At 41.4% G+C, this 18611-nt stretch overlaps 1 protein-coding gene across 2 annotated transcripts in view; it reads left to right on the top strand.

The window, feature by feature from the left end:
* The window catches only part of LOC147012952 (uncharacterized), a 571074-nt gene that overhangs the window by 85431 nt on the left and 467032 nt on the right, over positions 1-18611 (top strand). For both annotated transcript variants that reach the window (XM_085854308.1, XM_085854309.1), the window contains exon 2: positions 9252-9419. In XM_085854308.1, the coding sequence (XP_085710434.1) occupies positions 9252-9419 (168 nt within the window). The remainder of the gene's footprint in view (positions 1-9251; positions 9420-18611) is intronic.

Below are 18611 nucleotides of genomic sequence, written 5' to 3' on the forward strand. Positions count from 1 at the left end.
AAAGGCATGTATAGTTCTTTCAAATCTGCCATTGGCCTCTTGGTGGCCTTTCTGATCAGTCTCCTCCTTGCTTGGTCATCCAGCTTGGAGGGACGGCCTTATCTCGGCGGCGTCTTGGTGGTACCATACATCTTGACTGTGCTCCAAAGGATATTCAAGGCCTTTGAAATATTTTTTTACCCATCCCCTGATCTGTGCCTTCCTAAAATTTAGCCCGGAGATCTTTTGAAAGCTCCTTAATTTTCATGGTTGAGTCTTTGCTGTGAAATGCACTTCCCAGCAGAGGAAACCAACAGGAACAGCTGATTTTATTCTGAAATAACAGAATCACTACAATGTAACACAGGTGAAGGTCAGTTAACTTGGTGTGTGATTTTGAAGGTGATTGGTTGCACCTGAGCTAATTTACAAAGGGGGGTGGACTCTGATCCAACCAAGATATTCTAGTTCTGTATTATTGATTAATTTTCTGAAATTTGTCGAATTGTTTTTTAACTTGGAAGTTGTGGGTTACGATGTGTAAATAAATGTGGAATAAGTCTGATTTAATGCAATTTAATTCCACGCCATAAGGCAACAAAAGGTGATAATTTTGAAAGGGGGTGTAGACTTTCTATCAGCACTGTAGGTCGAGTCCTACAGCAGCAAATACTACATTGCAGTCCAGCAACTAATAGCCAATACGTAAATTAGAACAAGTAGTTATGTGTGTTCCACATCTGAGATACAGGTTCGTTTGGATGCACGATGAAAGCCGCATGGCCTAATGGTGAGACTCGGTGGCCTAATTGTTGCACTCGGTTGCCTAATTGTTAGACTCAGTAACCTAATAGATGCAGTGGCCTAATGGTTAGACTCGGTGCCTGAATGGTTAGACTCTGTAGCCTTATGGTTAGACTCAGTGGCCTAATGGTTCGACTCAGTAGTTTAATTGTTAGACTCAGTGGCCTAATGGTTCGACTCAGTGGTTTAATTGTTAGACTCAGTGGCCGAATGATTAGAGCATCCACTCTGAGTGTGGGAGGTCAGCGGTCGAACCCTGGCCGAGTCATCCCAAATATTTGAAAGTGGTATGTGCTGCCTCCTTGCTTGACACTCAGCATGTGAAAAGGCTAGAGCACAACAATAGAGCACAACCATAGGTTGGCAACCTTTCCACAGGCTTGATGGGCATAATGGCCTATTTTGTTGAAGTTCCTTGTAAGGTATTCTCATTATTACAAAGAAAAATGCTTTGCTGGTCTCGTTGGACATTGCAACTCTGTTAGTTTGGACATTTATATTTTCTGAAAACACAGCTAAATGGCAATGCATTGCCTGCTAATCATCAGGATGGCAATTTATAGTCAGGCCAGGAATCAATCGCAGACTTGATAGTTTAAAGATGTGTAACCTCCCTCTGAGCTGTTATGTCACCCCATAAGATTGTGCTGGATTCGCAATATTGAGTGCACTTGATGATATTCGTTTACCATGTGGCAGTTAACTTGCACCGTAAGGTTTAGTTGAGAGTAATACCACTTTGTATAAAACGTTTGAGAAGTATCAAACAAATTATTTGTACATTTATTTGATTACATTGTATTGGGAATTTGATGCTCATGGTTTTTAGTGGTCATAAGTTCTGATTTTTGGATTTGCGCATTGTGTGTACAGAATGCGCTTTCAGATAAAACTTGCTTCTGATATTCTACCACCCTTAGCTGGTGCTTAAAGAAACATTTTCCAGAATTTTATAGTCAAGGTGGCAGAACAGATTAAATCTTTTGGAAAGAAAAAGAGGTATCATGACTTGTCTATTCAGTCTATCTTCCTCTTCTTCATTCGTATGAAGCACATGGCTGTCTGTAGCATCATTTGCTGGGGCCACAGTTGTGTTGTTGATGCAGTTCCCCCTCTAGGTTAGAACCAGAATTTGTAATTTGTTGAGGGTGCTGGGGATGGTTCACATAATCTTTGCAAAGACTGACCGTGGGGTCTTTAAGATCTCCCAACTAATGTTATCAAATCTAACCAGCTTAAATTTAAGGTTCACCCAGCTTAACATCCATCTGAGGGACAGCACACACGTTGCCTGCGAAACACCGGGATTACAGTTTTATAACAGTCGGAATTCAAACCCAGGCTCGACAGCTTCAAGGCGAGTGTACCTCCTGGCCATCCTATCAGCCCTTCAAAGTTTATTATCTCACACACGTAATGCAAAGCAGGGTTCAGTAATTGGTTCACTGTCTGTCTGACAGACATCAGTCGATCATCAAGGAACTACTTTTAAAATTCCAGTTGAATTTAATATTTTGAACACTGTAAAACATGAATCAGAACACAACCCTACAGTTTAGCAATACTTTCACTCTGAATTTGGCAAGTTGTATGGAGTCTCATGCTGAGTGCGGATGCGCACAGCGTGGTAAAGCAATTGCTTCAGTCTGTCTGTTAGGCTGGCAGTCAAACAAAATTCATTCCAAACCACAAACTTACTATTTTTAGGGAAGTTATAAAGGATACAGATAACAGCAACAAATAACTAATTTAACGTGTTCAAATAACATGGTGGAAAAGACAGTGCACCAGCAGCGGTAAATTCCGATTCAATGTTTTGCTTTCTACAGCCTTTAAAACCTTTACGAGTCCCTAAAGGCCCAGTCACACCTTGACGTTTTAGCCAGCAATAGCAACGAATTAAAATGTATGTAAAACGCTGGCTTACGTTGAACTTTTGATGTTTTTTTTTAAAGATTCAGACGTATTCATAACGACTTGGTCTTATGCATAACGTATTAGTAACGGACACAGAACGTTTCGTTGTGTTATAGATAACTTATACCAACGAATGCTGAACCTGTTGTCGGCCTTCACAACCTATGCCCAACGATAGTCTAACTTCGGCATAACGCGCTGCACGTATCGCCGACGATGACGTGGCGTAGGTTATGAAAAGGCTGCTGCACAACGATTCAAATCATAACCGCCGCAGGAATGGAAGTGTCAACATCGCAGTCACACCTTGGCGATCTTGCCAGCGTATGACGACCTCTGAAAAATGCGTCTAAAACGCTGGCGCACGTCGAATACGGTATGGGTAAGTTTGGTATACGTGAATAGAACGCTAAAGTACGCTATCATACGTCATAGTAAGTGGAGTACGTCTTGTAATTTTAAACATGTTGAAAATTTTACGACGTACTTGCCGTATGACTCACGCTCCGCATGCGATGGGAATAAGTTGTACGCACGATATGCGATCATTGACACAAATCGACACACGTTACTTGAAAGGTACTCAGAAGTCGAAACATTTCAAGGTAATGGTTAGCATCAGTGTTCCAGACTCCCGGTTTTTTTTTTCTTCGGTATGAGTGTTCAGTGTACAGTGCGGTTATGATTTAAATCATTGAGCGGCAGCCTATTAATTATATTATATTATAACCGCACTAGAAGTCGAAGTGTCAAAATCACCATCATACCGAAGGAAGGAAGAAAAAAAAAAACCAGGGAGTCTGGTACACTGACGCTAACCATTACCTTGATGTGTTTCGACTTATGAGCACCTTACAAGTAACGTGTGTCGATGTGTGTCATCGATCGCGTAACGTGAGTACAACACATAACTCATAGGTTAGAAATAAGTTTCGGGTACACTAAACATTACCTCGACGTGTTTCGACTTATGAGTAACTCACAAGTGACGTGCCTACAACTAATGGCCAGCGTTATGCGGAACGTGTGAGTCATACGCCGGCATAAGTCTTAAAATTTCAAGCATGGAAAATTTGAGGGCAACCGAAAAGTACAACGTTTAAAGCCAGCGTACAATGACGTATGGCAGTGTTTTTCAGCGTGCTCTCAATGTATCAAAACTTACCCATAACGTATTCGACGTGAACCAGCGTTTTCGACAAATTTTCCAAAAATCGGCATCAGCTGGCTAAAACGTCAAGGTGTGACTGGGCCTTTACCGGTTTCATCGGAGTAGACTATAGGTTTGCTCTCCGTCTCTCTGTTCCAACTGTGGTTTCCAGACTTTTTTCCCCCCCAAACCCCTTAACATATTCAACTGAAACTTGGTACATGGCTTTATTATGATAAGTTACAGAAGAAGTTCGAGTTTCATGACGTTTCATCATTTTTTTTTCACAGAGTTATGCCCTTTTTAGACTAAGAAAATGTCACATCGGTAGGGGGCATGTATTGCAAAGCAATTCTCGCTTTTGTTTTATTTAAATCTAACGATACTTTTCAACACTGTAGAATATAAATCACCTTGTTTGCACTTCTAAAAACCTCAAGTTTAGTCGTACCTGGGGAAAATTTTATGCCGTCTCGACCAATCAAATTTGTCTTGTGCTCTGAGTGCGGAGTAACAGTGAGATTGAGACAAAAATGGCGGCACCGAGCGATGCAACAACAGAGCCAACTTCGATCAAAAGATGTTTGCTTAGTGCATGTTGTCCTCAAAGATCATTCCAAAATCGTCAGTTCCTCCAAGAAGAGTTGGTAGAAGGTTCAGCTCTGGACTGTTCCATTTGACTGATCGGCTTCATATGGTTTCCACCGCACCTGTTATTCAAAGTTCTTTTTTAGTTGTTGACAAAAAACATGAGATTTTTCTTAACTTCAGAAGGTGGTGGTGGTTGAGGCCATATACGTGAGTTATGAACGCCTCAATGACAAGTCGTGGAAACTTAAAGGCTAGAATTAATTCATATATCTCTCACAAGGTGCAGAATTTTGTGCTAAATATCCATGAGAGTCAAACCCACACCATCGAGGCTTTAGCAAGGCTTTACCCAGGCCACCATCAAACTGCCACGAAGCATTATTATGCAGGCATGGCTGTGCCACTGATGGCTGTGCCAACACATTTTGGCAGGAATTTGGTGAGAATGCCAGTGATAACTCACCTACTCTTAAACACTGTGGGATCTTAATATGCACTATGGAGGTCAATGCTCGCAGACGGATCCCCGGTTTGACGTGGACCCAATCAAAGGATGACTCGCTGATTGATGCAATCTATGTCTTCCTTCCGAAGCACCAATCTGGCAGTTCAGAATTGGGTTGAGTATCATGTTGACGATGGCTTGATAGCTCAAAAGCAAGTGCAATGCCATTGTTCTTTCCTGTCATCGGGGTGGGTAGTATAAAGCATATGAAGGGTGAGTTGTTTAATATGGGATTTTAGAAATTACAGGATTGCCCCAAAATGCATTGCCATATTATATTTCAGGAAGGCAAACCTTGAGGGTATGAGGAGAGAATTGGGTGATGTAGATTGGGAGATTCTAACAACAGGACAATCAGCATCAGTGAAATGGGAAACCTTCAAGGACCAAATATGTGGAGTGCAGAGTAAATACATTCCAAAGAGGTGTAAAAATCGAATCGGAAAGAGACCAGGGTGGTTGAGTTGTGAGATAAGGAACGCTATGAAGGAGAAGCAGAAAGCGTTAACTTGGTTTAAAATAACAGGACTGGAGTTAGATTTATATCACTATCAGAGTAAACGGGCAAGTTAAGAAAATAACTTGACAAGCTCAAAGAGTATGAGAAGGACATGGCTAAAAATATTAAATATAATAGCAAGGCTTTCTTCAAGTATAATCAGGGGATAAGAAACAGGTTAGGACCAGTGTGGGCCCATTGAAGAATAGAGTGGTGAGTGGAGTGGTTAGTGATGTGGTTAGTGGTTAGTGATGGTTACTAACCAGGAGAGTGGTTAGTGATGAAAGTGAGATGGCAGGCTTATTAAACAGGTATTTTGCTTCAACTTTTACACAAGAACAGTCAGGAGAATTGTCAATAGCTGAGAGTGTCTATCGAGGAGGTGAGGAAGGGCTTTGACAGAAGATCCAGGTTGGAGTGGAGGAAGTAAAGGAACAGCGAGGAAATCGCAGAGTAGATAAGGCTTCGGGTCCAGATAATATGCAACCGAGAGTATTGATGGAGGTGGCTGAGCAGGCAAGCGAGATATTAATGGATATTTTCAAGAGCTCACTGGAGTCAGGACAGGTACCGGAGGATTGGAAAGTAGCAGATAAAACACCATTATTTACGAAAGGATCCAGAGAAGAATTGGGAAACTATAGACCTGTTAGTTTGACTTCAGTTGTGGGGAAGGTGTTGGAGACATTAAGAACCAGATGAGGAACCATATGCCTGGTGTTGGCTTAATGGTTAGGGTTGGGGGCTTGGGATCCTAGCATCCTGAATTCAAATTCTGCTCGGCTGTTGAATTAATACCAGGTGGGGTTGACTACCTGTCATCCTTCTGAGGTCGGCAAAATGAGTGCCAGCTTGCTGGTATCCTGTGTCGGAGTGGCAACCCTCCCAGGATTGTGCCCAATAGCCAAGGAGACTGCTTAGGCAGCACCAACGCTCTGCACAGAGTGTGGTCCCAATGGATGGATGGATGGAGGAACCATTTAAATAAATACAAACTAATTAATGGTAGTCAGCATGGGTTAAACCAAAGGTAAGTCTTGTTGAAGAAATATCTTAGAGTTCTATGAAGCAGTGTCTGATTGGGTGGATGATGGAAAGGCAGTTGACATAGTATATCTCGACTTTAAGAAGGCATTTGATAAGGTACCACATCGGAGGTTGTTAGCCAAAGTGAGGGCTTGTGGAGTGGCTGGTCAGGTAGCGAATTGGATTGCAAACTGGCTTAGTGATAGGAAGCAAAGAGTGGCTGTGAGTGGGAGGATGTCTTGCTGGGAGGAAGTTCGCAGTTTTGGTCACCACAACTCAGGAAGGACATAGATGCCAAAGAGAGGTTTCAGTTCAGGGCTACTAGATTGATTCTGGGCCTAGGTTGACCTTGCTATGAGGAGCGGCTGAAGGAGACAGGGCTTTATACATGAGAAAGGAGGTGATTACGAGAGGATATGATAGAGATGTTTAAGATTATGAAGGGTACAGACAAAATAAGTGAAGATGAATTAATTATTCAACACATGTAGACAGTGATAAGACCAGGGGCCATCGCCTGAGAGTAAAGATGAGGATGGTTAAGATGGTAGTAAGGTAGGGGTCTTTTACTTAGAGAGTATTTGATGCATGGAATGGTCTCCCTGGAAAGGTAGTGGCAGCAGAAACAGTAGATAAGTTTAAATTGGAATTAGATAGGAACCTAGAAGTATTGGAGATGGAGGGGTATGGGGATGTTGGCAGGACTGTTTGTTAGGTAGCTTGAGTGTGGGTGGGTGATTGTATGCACGTGTGTGGAGTGTTGGCTGTGGGGGTCTCTTCAAGAGGTGGTTTTTGGTTAATGTGTGTTTCTCACCTAAGAACCAACTTCACTCACTCCCCTTGGAAAGAAAACATAGGGGCAATACCCTTGGGTGCTTATCTGGTTGCCAGTGAATGAGATGAGCAGCAAACCACTGCTAGGCATGGATGACCCACAATATATGTAACAGACAAGAAAGTAAATACTTATGGATTTATTTTTTAATGGCGTGAACAAACTTTTGTACATTCACGGTGATGAACGTTGTGGTAAAGTTTCATCGAAATTGTATGTGTAGTTTCAGAGAAGGAGTTGCAAGTATATCTTGATAGACTGACGGACGGACGATGTGCCATCCCATAAGCTCCCTGGAACTACGTTCCAGGTGATCTAGATACTACAAAAAAACATTTTGTTCCTTCCTTTTTATTAGTTGTTCTGGTGTTGATGTGGCACAAGCATGATAGTTTTTATGGCCTCCTCCTGCATCGAGATTCCTTCTGATCATCAATTTTGTTCACAACTATGGTTCACCGAGCTCATATACAGTACATGTCAAAGGTATTGTGCAAATTGTGCTCAAATTACAGTGCAGGCCCCATGAATATAGTGACATTGAATTCAGCTTACAACTGCTGAAAATAAAGGGGAAAATAACCTTCACAGGCCCTTAATCGATTTATCAGTATTTGGACAAAGTATTCCAGCATTTTACATGATCAGGACCAATCGAATTTGGTACTCACAGACCCTGCCCATGTCCTTTTTTTTCTTTTCTCACGACTGCACAATAGTGGGGCAACTTAGCTAAATATAGCATAACAATTGTGCATTTTGTGAGGAAAGCACCAAATTTGGCACACTAGTAGCCTAACATATTATGAACAGATTTGGATATTCCTCGCTGTCTGCCTTTGATTGGACGGGGTCCCACGGCATACCTTTCCTGGGCGGGGCCTTGGCCCCTTCCGGGAAACCCCAGCCACTCTTTCACGTGGGTTCATACTTGACGAGTAACAGTATCTATGTTGCAAATGTTGTCGTGAAAGAGTTACAATGTTCGTGGGAGCCGAGAAACCGGAACTGCGAGATCTTGCCTTGGCACGTCAGGGTGCGAGAAGGCAGCTGGTTGGTGGTGGATCGTGATGGGCCGAGGGGTCATGCAGATGGGATGGTTGTTCGATGGCTTGTTGGAGGGTTCGTTGGATGTAAAGATTTAATAACCGAGCTAAAAATAAATCGCAACGCACACCTTTGATTCTCCCACTAGACAAAAGGAAGGGGCCTGTCTCACATGTACTGAACGGAATAACTGACTCTTGGGACACCTATATGTTGAATGCAAATGGTTTCCAGGTCCGTAACAATATATTGCGATTATATACAGAGATATTAATATAAAATGCTCCCTCCGGTTTTGAGGCAGATGTTGTTATCCAGTCGAGTTTTGAGGCCTAATTACTTGCACCACCGAAGGTGGAAGGAGATTGTTTTCACCCCTGTCTGTCTGATTTTCTGTCTTTGTTTGTTTGTGTGCAGGATATCTCAAAAAGTTGTCTACAGATCCGGATAAAATTTTGTGGACAGGTTGGGTGTGTGACAAGGCCAAACTGATTAGATTTTGGTGAAGATCCAGTTCTGGATGAGGCTACAAATTTTTTTGCGTGATTCTTCACCATTGAGAGATTGGGCCAAAAATGATATACAGCACGATATCTCAAAAAATTGTGGATGAATTAGATGAAACATGGTGGACATGTTGTGTGTGTGACAAGGAAGAATTGATTCAATTTTGATGAAGATCCGGATCTCGATGCAAGAATTATTTAATTTTAAAGTGATTCTTCACCATTGAGAGATATGGCCAAAAACGATATCGTACTGTATAGCATGATATTTCAAAAATGTAATGGGCCCAATATGTTCTCGTGAATCAGGCATTACGTGGTGGCGGTATGCGCTCTACTGAGTGCCTTTCTAGTCCTAATTGTTTTCCTCCTTTTGTTTCACCTGTCCACAGCCGAGCCCGTGGATGTACTGAAAGTGCTGGATTTTGCCTCCAAACCACCTGGCATCACCCAAGCCATTGGCTTTTGCTCAAGCAGGAAAGATGACCGTAAAGTCGACAGGGCCTTCAGGATTGGAAAAGATGCTCAGCTGAGCATTCCCACAAAACAGCTGTTCCCAGGTGGGCTGACATTCCTGCTTTCTTGGCTCACTCTTTAATCTGCCAGCTTACAGACCACAGCTGCACAAGTCTGGGTTTGGTTAAACCCGAACGAATGAATTGTAAGATATGAACATGATGACGTGGAAGGATAGTATCAGAAGCAAGTCATTGCTCACTGAAATTCAAGGCACACTCAAATGGCCATAATCCAAGGTTTAAATCACTTGGATATACATATATTGGCATTGCATAGTAGACTAGTAATGCCAATCAGCATCAAAGCATCACACTGTATCTCTAATTATCGGTAAGTCATGCAATTTGATCCAGGAATCGGGCACTCATGTTGGTTAATAACGGCGCACGTGAAAGATATTCAACAATTTCTGAGACCAGCATTCCATAAAGAAGTCAGTTGTTTATAAAACATTTAATTAAAAATATTTTTGTTTCTTGATAGCATGCATGGACCAGGTGGTTCTAATTCCAGAGAGCCTTGCAAACATCAACCTTAATTGTTTCAAGATATACATCGGAAAGATTTTTTTTTATTTTTTACAGAATCTAAAGCTTGTAATGGAGCTCACACACACACACACACACACACACACACACACACACACACACACACACACACACACACACACACACACACACACACACACACACACACACACACACACACACACACACACACACACACACACACACACACACACACACACACACACACACACACACACACACACACACACGGGCATGCAGACAAATACACTAGACAACACAGGACTGTGAGACAAGACAATGAGCCACTGAGCTTGGGGCAAGTTCCATCACTTCCTGGGGCACTCTGGGTACCAGCGATGTTGCAACAATGGCGCTGCCTTTCTCACCAGACTCACCAGTGCCAGGGCATACCCAAAGGAGAGATGTTCTCCTCCTCATGGATGGCATCCTATGGGGATTTTCTGTGCTCTTATCCTTTTAATTAAATGCTGAACTTCAAGCAGGGAAGCAGAACGTACCATTTATTAAGTCTTTGGTATGACTCGGCCAGGGGTTTGAACCACTGACTTCCCAGACTCAGAGAAGACGCTCTTTCCATTTCACCACCGAATCTGGTTTTCGAGGCAGCTATTGGCAATTTTTGGGTTAGATTGTGCTTTTCAGTTGGAGGAATACTCAAAAATAGTGAGGCACCTGAGTGAAAAAAATCGTGACACGGCGGACAAAAGCACCATTTTTCTCCCCAAAGAACCACATCGACTTAGTAATTAAGAAAAGGTCATGCTCCAAAAATTTGGTTCGCCAGAAGGGTCTTTTATGACGTCATTATGACATCATTATGTTTAATTACATAAGGATACAAACAAATTAGGAAAATATGATCACAGAATGCTACGGTAAGGTTTTAAGTTGCTACAGGTATGTTTTCCAGGTCAAGGAATATGTTGTTAATCATTGTTTGTAATCAAACTGACCAATTAGGTGCTATTATGTCATGATGTCATCATCTCTTTATGAAAAATATTGCTGATAATACAGCGCATTATTCTCGTGAAACAGATGAGACAAAAAACAAGTGTGCTATTATAATACCTATTACACCTCACATTAGTAGTCTGGTATTACCATTAGGATACATTAATATGTGATGAATGTATAACTGTGTGGTCTGCTCAGGAAGCACTTTATAACTGGGTTTTTTTTTTCAAAAAAAAAAAAAAGTCATAGCATTGGCTTTATTTTCTTCATTGCAAAATTGGTGATGTACAAAAAATAAGTTATTTTTGACAGCTGCAATGTAATGTGTCAACTATGTTGAATGAATCAGGAAGGTAAGGCTTTCTCTTGAAACATTCAGTAGGAACTGTAGGTATCTCTGAACTCCCCAAGATCATCTTGTACGGGAAACTGGATAATGCTTATACCACTCCCATGAAATGATCCCTTGGCTGTGGTATAAGAAAGGTTGTGATCAATGTTATCTAATGCACCAACTGTGAAGAGACCCTTCCTCAGAATAGATGGACACGCACGACCATCAGCTTGAAATTGATCACACATTGACGAGGCTAAGTAATTGTCAAGCTGTAGAACCCGGCTGTGTGAAATACTCAGGCCTAATTTTGCTAGTTGGTCGTTCACTTTTCTGTTTCTTGTCAAGGTGTGGATGTTCATTCTGATGGAGATGGGAAGTGAAGGCTCTCTCTCTCTCTCTCTCTCTCTCTCTCTCTCTCTCTCTCTCTCTCTCTCTCTCTCTCTCTCTCTCTCTCTCCCTCTCTCCCTCTCTCCCTCTCTCCCTCTCTCCCTCTCTCCCTCTCTCCCTCTCTCCCTCTCTCCCTCTCTCCCTCTCTCCCTCTCTCCCTCTCTCCCTCTCTCCCTCTCTCCCTCTCTCCGGAGAATGCCGATTTAGGGTTTCTTCTGTCTGGCATCTTTTCTTTGAATTGTGAAGTCGATCTCTATCTCAATTGTTCCAAGCCTGAGCGTCATCCACATCACTATTTAAGTTTGGTCCATAAAAGATCATTGATGAAAGGAGTTTTGTGCTGGGTTGCATATTTTGACAATCCAGGGGGAAACGGCCAGAAAATTTGAAGTGAGTCTCTATGAGCATTTCTTCTCTGCATATTTTTGCTACTTTTGCAAACAAGAGAGCTTCTGATTAATATTTGTGCTCCAGAAAACCATCCTTGAGCAATTTTTGCATTCCCCCTGGAAACACAAGAACTACATTTTTGCCACCTGACTGCTCCTGCACACCTGTATCAGCAAGGTGTTCAAAAAGCCTGTTTTTTTTTTAACGGGTCTTGTTGATCGATATGTCATGCCCAAGATCTTGAAGACGATGTTGGCAGAGAGTGTGAAGTTCAGACAGCTTGAAGAGATGTGTTCCATCCTCAGTGGCATATTCAACATGAGACACCAGCTCCACAAATGCTCTGGCATCTACTCTTTCTCCTCTTATGCTTGATGATGTACTTTTTCTTTGATGAGCCCGATGTTTGTTTCTATATTGTGGTAAACATTCAAGATGATACCTAGCTTCGAGAGCAACTAAATCCCCACTGAGTATTTGTGCAAAGAGCTGCTCATCTTGAATGTCAGTTGTCATCTGTCTGAGGGATTGATCAGCACTAAATGTTTCACATTTGTGTAGTTTGTAAGCGTGAGTAGTTTCACAGAATATGCACACACATTTAGCATTGAACACTGACTGCCTCTTTGAACATCACATCCCTGGCACCTCATCTTGGTTTTCTTGTTTTCTGTTTTTTATTTATTTGCCTTTTCAAGTTTGATTTGTTGAACTTTTGATGGCAACAGCGATGCCATGAAGCCTTATTTCTTACAAAGTGTCCTGCTGTTCCTTTTTCTCCATCATCTACGTCAACTGGCGATGCATTGATCTTGTGAAATTCTTCCACATTTTAAAGAAATGCATTGTAGACTGTGGTTGCATCACAATTGTGTCTTGCCTGAAGATCATAATGTCATAATGACATCATAACACCTAATGGGTATCTTTAATCGATATAATTACATCCGTATGCAGTTTCTTGACTGACATACATAGTCCATGTGTCTTAAGTATCACATCATAGCATTTTATGGTGTAATTTTGATGCTGACTTCGTTTTACATGGTAATGGGTGATGACGTCAAAAAGCACCCTTCCCATTGTCTATTTCTTTGGAGCATGACTTTTTTAAAAATCATAATTCTCATGCGCAGCTCTGTTGCAAAAATGGCACTTTTGTCCACCGTGTAACGATCCTCGTCCTTTTTGTCGCTGAGGTACGGTGCTAAAACGAGGAAACTTTGGGACTTGGTAACAACCCTCGGAAGTCCTCAAAATTGAGCTTTCATTGTAATTTCAAGAGTACAATAATGAACATATATTTAGAGCTTATTCCATCTCACATTCAAAGCCATTTTCAAATTAAAATATCTCCTTGTTACAGGTGTTATTAAAATACCTCATTCTTACAATCCATTCTTACAAACAACACCTATGATGGCACAACCAAAACAGGAGATCTCGCCAAGGAATTCATGACGTTTAGAAGGATTGTTCCACAGCAATACCTGTAACAGGTGCTGATGTACCTTTCCAGCCGCTGGAATCATGGTGTGAACCTCTGTGGTTTCATTGTGTTTTCCTTGGCATCACGTGGGCCTGCTTGCCATGTGAGTACAATTATGTGCAAACGCCGACCTTGCATGCGGTGCTGTGATTTTTAAATGTGTGCAGCTGCATTATAGCACAGTTTAGAGGTTTCGGCCAAGTTGCACTTTCTAATTAAAACAGCATTAACAAAATGAACGTGTTTGTATTTTTTTAGTGCTCTGAGAAGTAAAACTGTGTGTCATAAGAGTGAAGTACAGTCATTATTTCACTGAATGCTCGTACAAGATATATGTGCTTCGTTCTGTCTGCCTGTTATTCTTTATTCATTTGTGCTTCTTGCTTCTCTTCCTTCCCTGAGGAAGTCAGTCTTGCCAAAACAAAATTCTCTTGATGAACCATCTTGTAGTGGGAATGCAAGCTTTGTTTCTATAAAGGATTTTTTTTCCCCCTGATAATAAACGCCTGCTCTTTTGTCTGTTTACATAGTCTTCTTGATATATTTCACTGGAGTCGGCCTTTGCTGCATCCTATTTTAAATTTCCTTCTGATATTCTAGGTGGTATTTTGAAGCTTGATCTAGATTCTAGACTGCGAGCAGGATGACCTGTTGATGCTGCTGTTGCATCATTTCGAAGAAGGTTTACAAGATAGTCTTTCAGCATGACAATGGCAGCCTTATGCTGATGCTTCTTATTACATGCACCACTGAAGGTAGACAGGGGTTATGTTTTCACCCCTGTCTGTCTGTTTGTCTGTGCACAGGATATCTCAAAAAGTTGTGGACGGATTTGGACGAAACTTGGTAGACAGGTTTGGTGTGTGAAAAGGACGAATTGATTAGATTTTGAAGAAGATCCGGATCTGGATACGACACTTTTTATAGCGATTCTTCACCATTGAGAGATGGGGCCAAAAACTATATACAGCATGATATCTCAAAAGGTTGTGGATGAGTTATGACAAAACTTGGTGAATGAGTTGGGTTAGATTAGAAGACAAAGCCGATTCGATTTTGGTTCAGGTCCGGATGCTGATCCGGCCTATCGGTGAGATACAAAATGTAAACTGTTCAGCATGGCGGTGGTATGCGCTCGACCGAGTGCCCATTCTAGTTGTTCTTGTTAACAGTTTTATTATGGTGATAAATACAATGATAAGTAAAACAGCACTCAGTAAAGTGCAGAACTCCGCCATGCTGAATCGTTTACGTTTTGTACCCCACTGATAGGCTTGATCTGAATCTGGACCTTCACCAAAATCTCATCTGCTTGTTCTTGTCACCTACCCAACAGTCCACCAAGATTTGTCATAACTCGTCCACAACTTTTTGAGATATCCTGCTGTGTCACTGTTCTGTTTTTGGCCCGAACTCTCAATGATGAAGAATCACTTTAAAAATTCTAGAATCCCGATCCTGATCTTCAACAAAATCAAATGTCTTTGTCTTTGTCACATACCCAACCTGGCCACCAAGTTACGTCTGAATTCGTCCACAATTTTTTGAGATATCCTGTTAACAAACAAACAGACAGACAAATGGGTGAAGATATCACCTCCATCCACCTTCAATGGTGGAGGTAATTACTTTGATTGCATCAATATTTCCCTTAATAATTAATAATAACCTCCACCGTGTACATTGGCTTGTAAATAGTAATGAAAACATTATTATTTTCTCATCTTAGGGCATAAAACGAGCAAGACTCAACTCTTGTTGGATAACATTTCCATGAAAAGAAGATTCATGCTCAGCACATTGGTCGGTGCAACATTGCAGTGATGGCTTTTCCGCATGTCCGTTACACTCTGATGTGACCTGATGGGAAACTCATCAGCTGACTTCATAAAGTCAATTATGAAGTTCCGCCAACTTAACATCGTCTTTTTATATTGAATTTTATCTCCCGATACCTTATCGCTTGTAAATGTCTTTGGAAAATTAATCTGAGAACCTTGTTCGTTGTTGCTTTCCCATGAAAGACCTTCTGTTGGGCTTGAGTTGCGTCTTGAGCCACGCTGCTCACAAAATGATCTGCAAACTTGGAAGGTTCCGCCAATAAGTCAAAGAGACATCTTGGAAGTGGAATTCTCTCATGGCCACAACTTGGCCTCCTCGGGTGATGTTCGTGCAGATGTGATTTCTTTTTAAGACTTCCCCTGATGTCTCTCTTTTTTTTTTATTTTTTTTTTCACTCAACTCGAGGAATGAATAGTCATTTTCTCTGTAATTTATCTTTCTATATAGCACCACATGGTTCCTTAAATCGAAGGAAGCATTGGTCCTTTGTCAATCGTTATGTGCTTTTTCCGAGCTTTATTCAATATTTGATCGTTTCCATCAAGAGCACAATGCCGTTATGAAGCTCAAGATAGTGTTGGGAAAATATTTTGAGGAAGAGCAGATGAGATATGAGTGGGACATTTTTTGGTCCTTTTTGGTCCTTATCTTGTTTAGAAAGCAGAAGTTTAAAGCTATTTCGAAGGATGTATGGTGTGCTGCATTGTGAAGCGCTCCATCCATTTGAAGCACTAGTATTGGCCCGTTGGTCACTTGGACCAAATTTTCATTGGTCTTCACAGCCTTGTTGCATACCCGCCTGGTACACTGCTTGAGCATTAGCTTGCCTTTCACCAAGCCCAGATGTGCTTGGGCCAGGGCAGGGATGTTCATTATTGTTATTGTCATTTGATATATTCATACTACGATTATTATTGTTGTTAATATTATTCGTATTAATTAATATATGCTTTATTACAATGTTATCATTGTTTTTGTTATTACCCTCGCGAGAGAAGAGAGTATTGCATTTGGGTCCGTTTGTCTGTTTGTTTGTCCGCACAGAATGTGAGTTATTCTCTGCAGCCGCTTGTCGGATTGACACGAAATTTTCACAATAGGAGCAACTACTCATGTAGAATGTTTTAATGATAATTATGACGTCATATGTCATGTGGTGTGGCAGCCATGTTGGAAAAAAGGAAAAACTTTGGCCCTCTGTACCTCTGAAACTACATCATGGAAAAAATTGAAACTTGGCACATGGCAAGGACTCATAGGGAACAAGTATGATTTTTTTTATGATGTCACAGGTGTCTTCGTTATGATGTCAAAATTGCTTACGTAAAACGCTACATCTGGTCATTATTAAAATCTTTGTAGGTCGAATAATTAATGTCATGGGTCAGGGTCAAGTGTCCAATCAAAATGGAATTGCATCAGTGATACATTTGGTACCCGGTCATCATTGCCAGCTGGTATAAAGTGGTAGTTCTAGTTATGTCTATTATTAATGACATAATACACCAGTACACAAACATTCCCAAAATACACCACACAAAACGACACAAACACCACACAAAACAAGTCCTGGTGAGGGTCTGCAATCTCTGATTGTTCTTTTCTTGTACATTTTGGAATTAGAATGCCATGCCGTGGTGGAAGTACGCATTAAGCTGCTTAATATACCTTTGCATGGCGTACATTTAAAACATGGGAATTCTAATGGATTTTTTTTTGGAGTTAATTGACCTAATCAATCAATTCATGACAATCATTTGGGTGTATCACATTCAACATCAGAATACTTTGGTAGAACGCCACAAAAAAAACATGACACACACACACACACACACACACACACACACACACACACACACACACACACACACACACACACACACACACACATACACATACACATACACATACACATACACATACACATACACATACACATACACATACACATACACATACACATACACATACACATACACACACACCTCATCCATTTATTGTTGTCTTAAAGGGTCTACAAGATCTTAAGGGTATTTTGGGTCCTTGGGGTCTTTTAGGTCCTCGGGGTCTTCTGCGTCTTTTGAGTCCTCAGAAAATTTTGGGCTTTAACAGTTTTTTGGGTCATCTGGGACTTTGGGTCCTCGGGAACTTTTGGGTTTTTTGGGGTCTTGTGGGTCTTTTGGGTCCTCAGGATCTTTTATGTCCTCTGGGTCTTTAGGGGTCTTTAAGGATCCTCAACGGTCGAAGGGGTCTCAGTAGTCTAAAGGGTCGAAAGGTACATTCTAATAATACGTAATTAATAGACGTACGTGTGTGAGGTCAGGGTGAAACTGACGTTTAAACAATATGTAACTAATAGACATATAGTCACACGGCTTAACGGTTTCATGGAGGGACTGACCATGTTCATTTGTTATTGTGTGGGAAGAGAAATGTGAATAAGTAAGACTTTGTAGCCAAAGGAAATTTAGAATTTGTAATACCCTCTGCCACCACCACAAGGTGGCACAACACGTTACGCATTTACATGGAGAATTTACACCCACCCATACTCCCCCATCCCCACACCCTTGTGTGAGGCTGTAGTCACATAGCCTCTGTCACATTTTATTGGGGTTGTAGTAATTTTAATGGGGATGGTAGTTTTTCTCGTAACACTCTCCCCCTCAAAAGAAATGTTGTTCTGACATTCACTTAATCCAAATGACTGTTCCTTCTTCCATCTCTCGTACATACTCCTGAAGTTTTTACCATGAATAGACAGAGATATTGGTGTCAGTTTCTTGGAAGACCTCTTCCAGAATCTTCAGCACCGTTTCCCAATTCAAGTTCTCCAGCCCACATCCATTCTTTGGAATGGAGACTTTGGTTAGTCCATGAGCAATGCAGTGGTTTTTCATTGCCTCCAAGCTTTCCTTCAAGCTGGTGCACATTGACCTGAGGTCAGCACTCTCCTTTGTGATGAGGTCGTACACAAATCTCGTCCCTGTTTTTTTTTTTAGCACCACACAATCTCCGGTCTTCCTTATGTGGCTGAACAAGGTTCTCCCAACTGTCCTCATCAGAGTCCTTAGCATTGCAAGAAATGTCTTGTTAAACCTCTCTACCTGTCCATTCCCTTGAGGGTGGTATGGTGTGGTGTGGGAGCATTTAATCCCACTTTGTTGCTTCAACTGAGCCAACAGTTGAGTTTCAAATTCTTGTCCCATATCGTGATGGATTCATGTGGGAAAATCAAACTTCAGCACAAAATCACTGAATATCTTGTCTGCAACTGTCC

The sequence above is a fragment of the Eptatretus burgeri genome, chromosome 14 (genome assembly GCF_056783735.1).
Source record: "Eptatretus burgeri isolate ZD-2024b chromosome 14, Ebu_testis_v1, whole genome shotgun sequence".
In the NCBI taxonomy this organism is placed as follows: Eukaryota; Metazoa; Chordata; class Myxini; order Myxiniformes; family Myxinidae; genus Eptatretus; species Eptatretus burgeri.